The 700-nt window shown below is 63.6% G+C and overlaps 1 protein-coding gene across 1 annotated transcript in view; it reads right to left on the bottom strand.

The window, feature by feature from the left end:
- LOC104278331 (hepatocyte growth factor-like protein) overlaps nt 1-700 on the bottom strand; it is a gene marked incomplete at both ends in the record, with an annotated part of 2,670 nt that overhangs the window by 1,677 nt on the left and 293 nt on the right. The window contains 3 exon segments of the mRNA XM_009875272.1: nt 3-44; nt 146-266; nt 340-600. Coding sequence (XP_009873574.1) covers nt 3-44; nt 146-266; nt 340-600 — 424 coding nt within the window.

Raw genomic sequence — 700 nt, 5'->3', positions numbered from 1 at the left:
CAGGGTTGCGGCAGTAGTTGTCATCCAGCCCCTTATCAGGGTACCTGGGCCGTAGATGAGGAGCAGTGGTTGAGGGTGGCACCACAGCTCCGGCACCTGGCATGGCCGGGACGGCCACACATTGCGTGGGGCTGGGGACTGGTACTTGTCAGGGTGGTAGGGGTGCTTGTGGGGGTGCTGCAGGTCCCAGCGCTGGCACTCTATTCCCGACTCAGTGTGGTCCACAGCGCCGCGGTACTCCTCCCCGTTGCAGGTCATGCAGACAGCTGCCAGCAGCCAGGGGGGCTCAATGAGGGACACACACATGGCGTAGGGTGCCCCCAGGGCAGTGGCACTCACCATCCTCGCACTTCTTGATGCCGCAGCTCTGGTGCCGGACATTGGGGTTGGTGGTGTAACACCATGGGCCCCGCTTGTCCCGGTCGGGGTTTCGGCAGTAATTCTCCTCCAGTCCATTGTGGGGGGACGGCAGGAACCTGGTGGCAGCAGGGTGGGTAGAAGGGCTGCCGGGAACCCCTTGCCCGAGGGCAGGCACAGCCACAATGCTATGCCACCCCTGATCAGTGCTATTGTCCCAAAACTATCCCCGTTGCTCCCACACTGTCCCCAGCCCATTCCCCATTGCCTCATGCTGCCCAGGGTCACTAGTGGGTGCCACAGGGCAGCCAGGGATATGGGGGGACCTGTGGGCATGGGGGGT

This window comes from Apaloderma vittatum, unplaced genomic scaffold, assembly GCF_000703405.1.
Source record: "Apaloderma vittatum isolate BGI_N311 unplaced genomic scaffold, ASM70340v1 scaffold27418, whole genome shotgun sequence".
In the NCBI taxonomy this organism is placed as follows: Eukaryota; Metazoa; Chordata; class Aves; order Trogoniformes; family Trogonidae; genus Apaloderma; species Apaloderma vittatum.
Note: the sequence above shows the minus strand (reverse complement) of the source record. Positions and strands in the feature narration are given on the sequence as shown.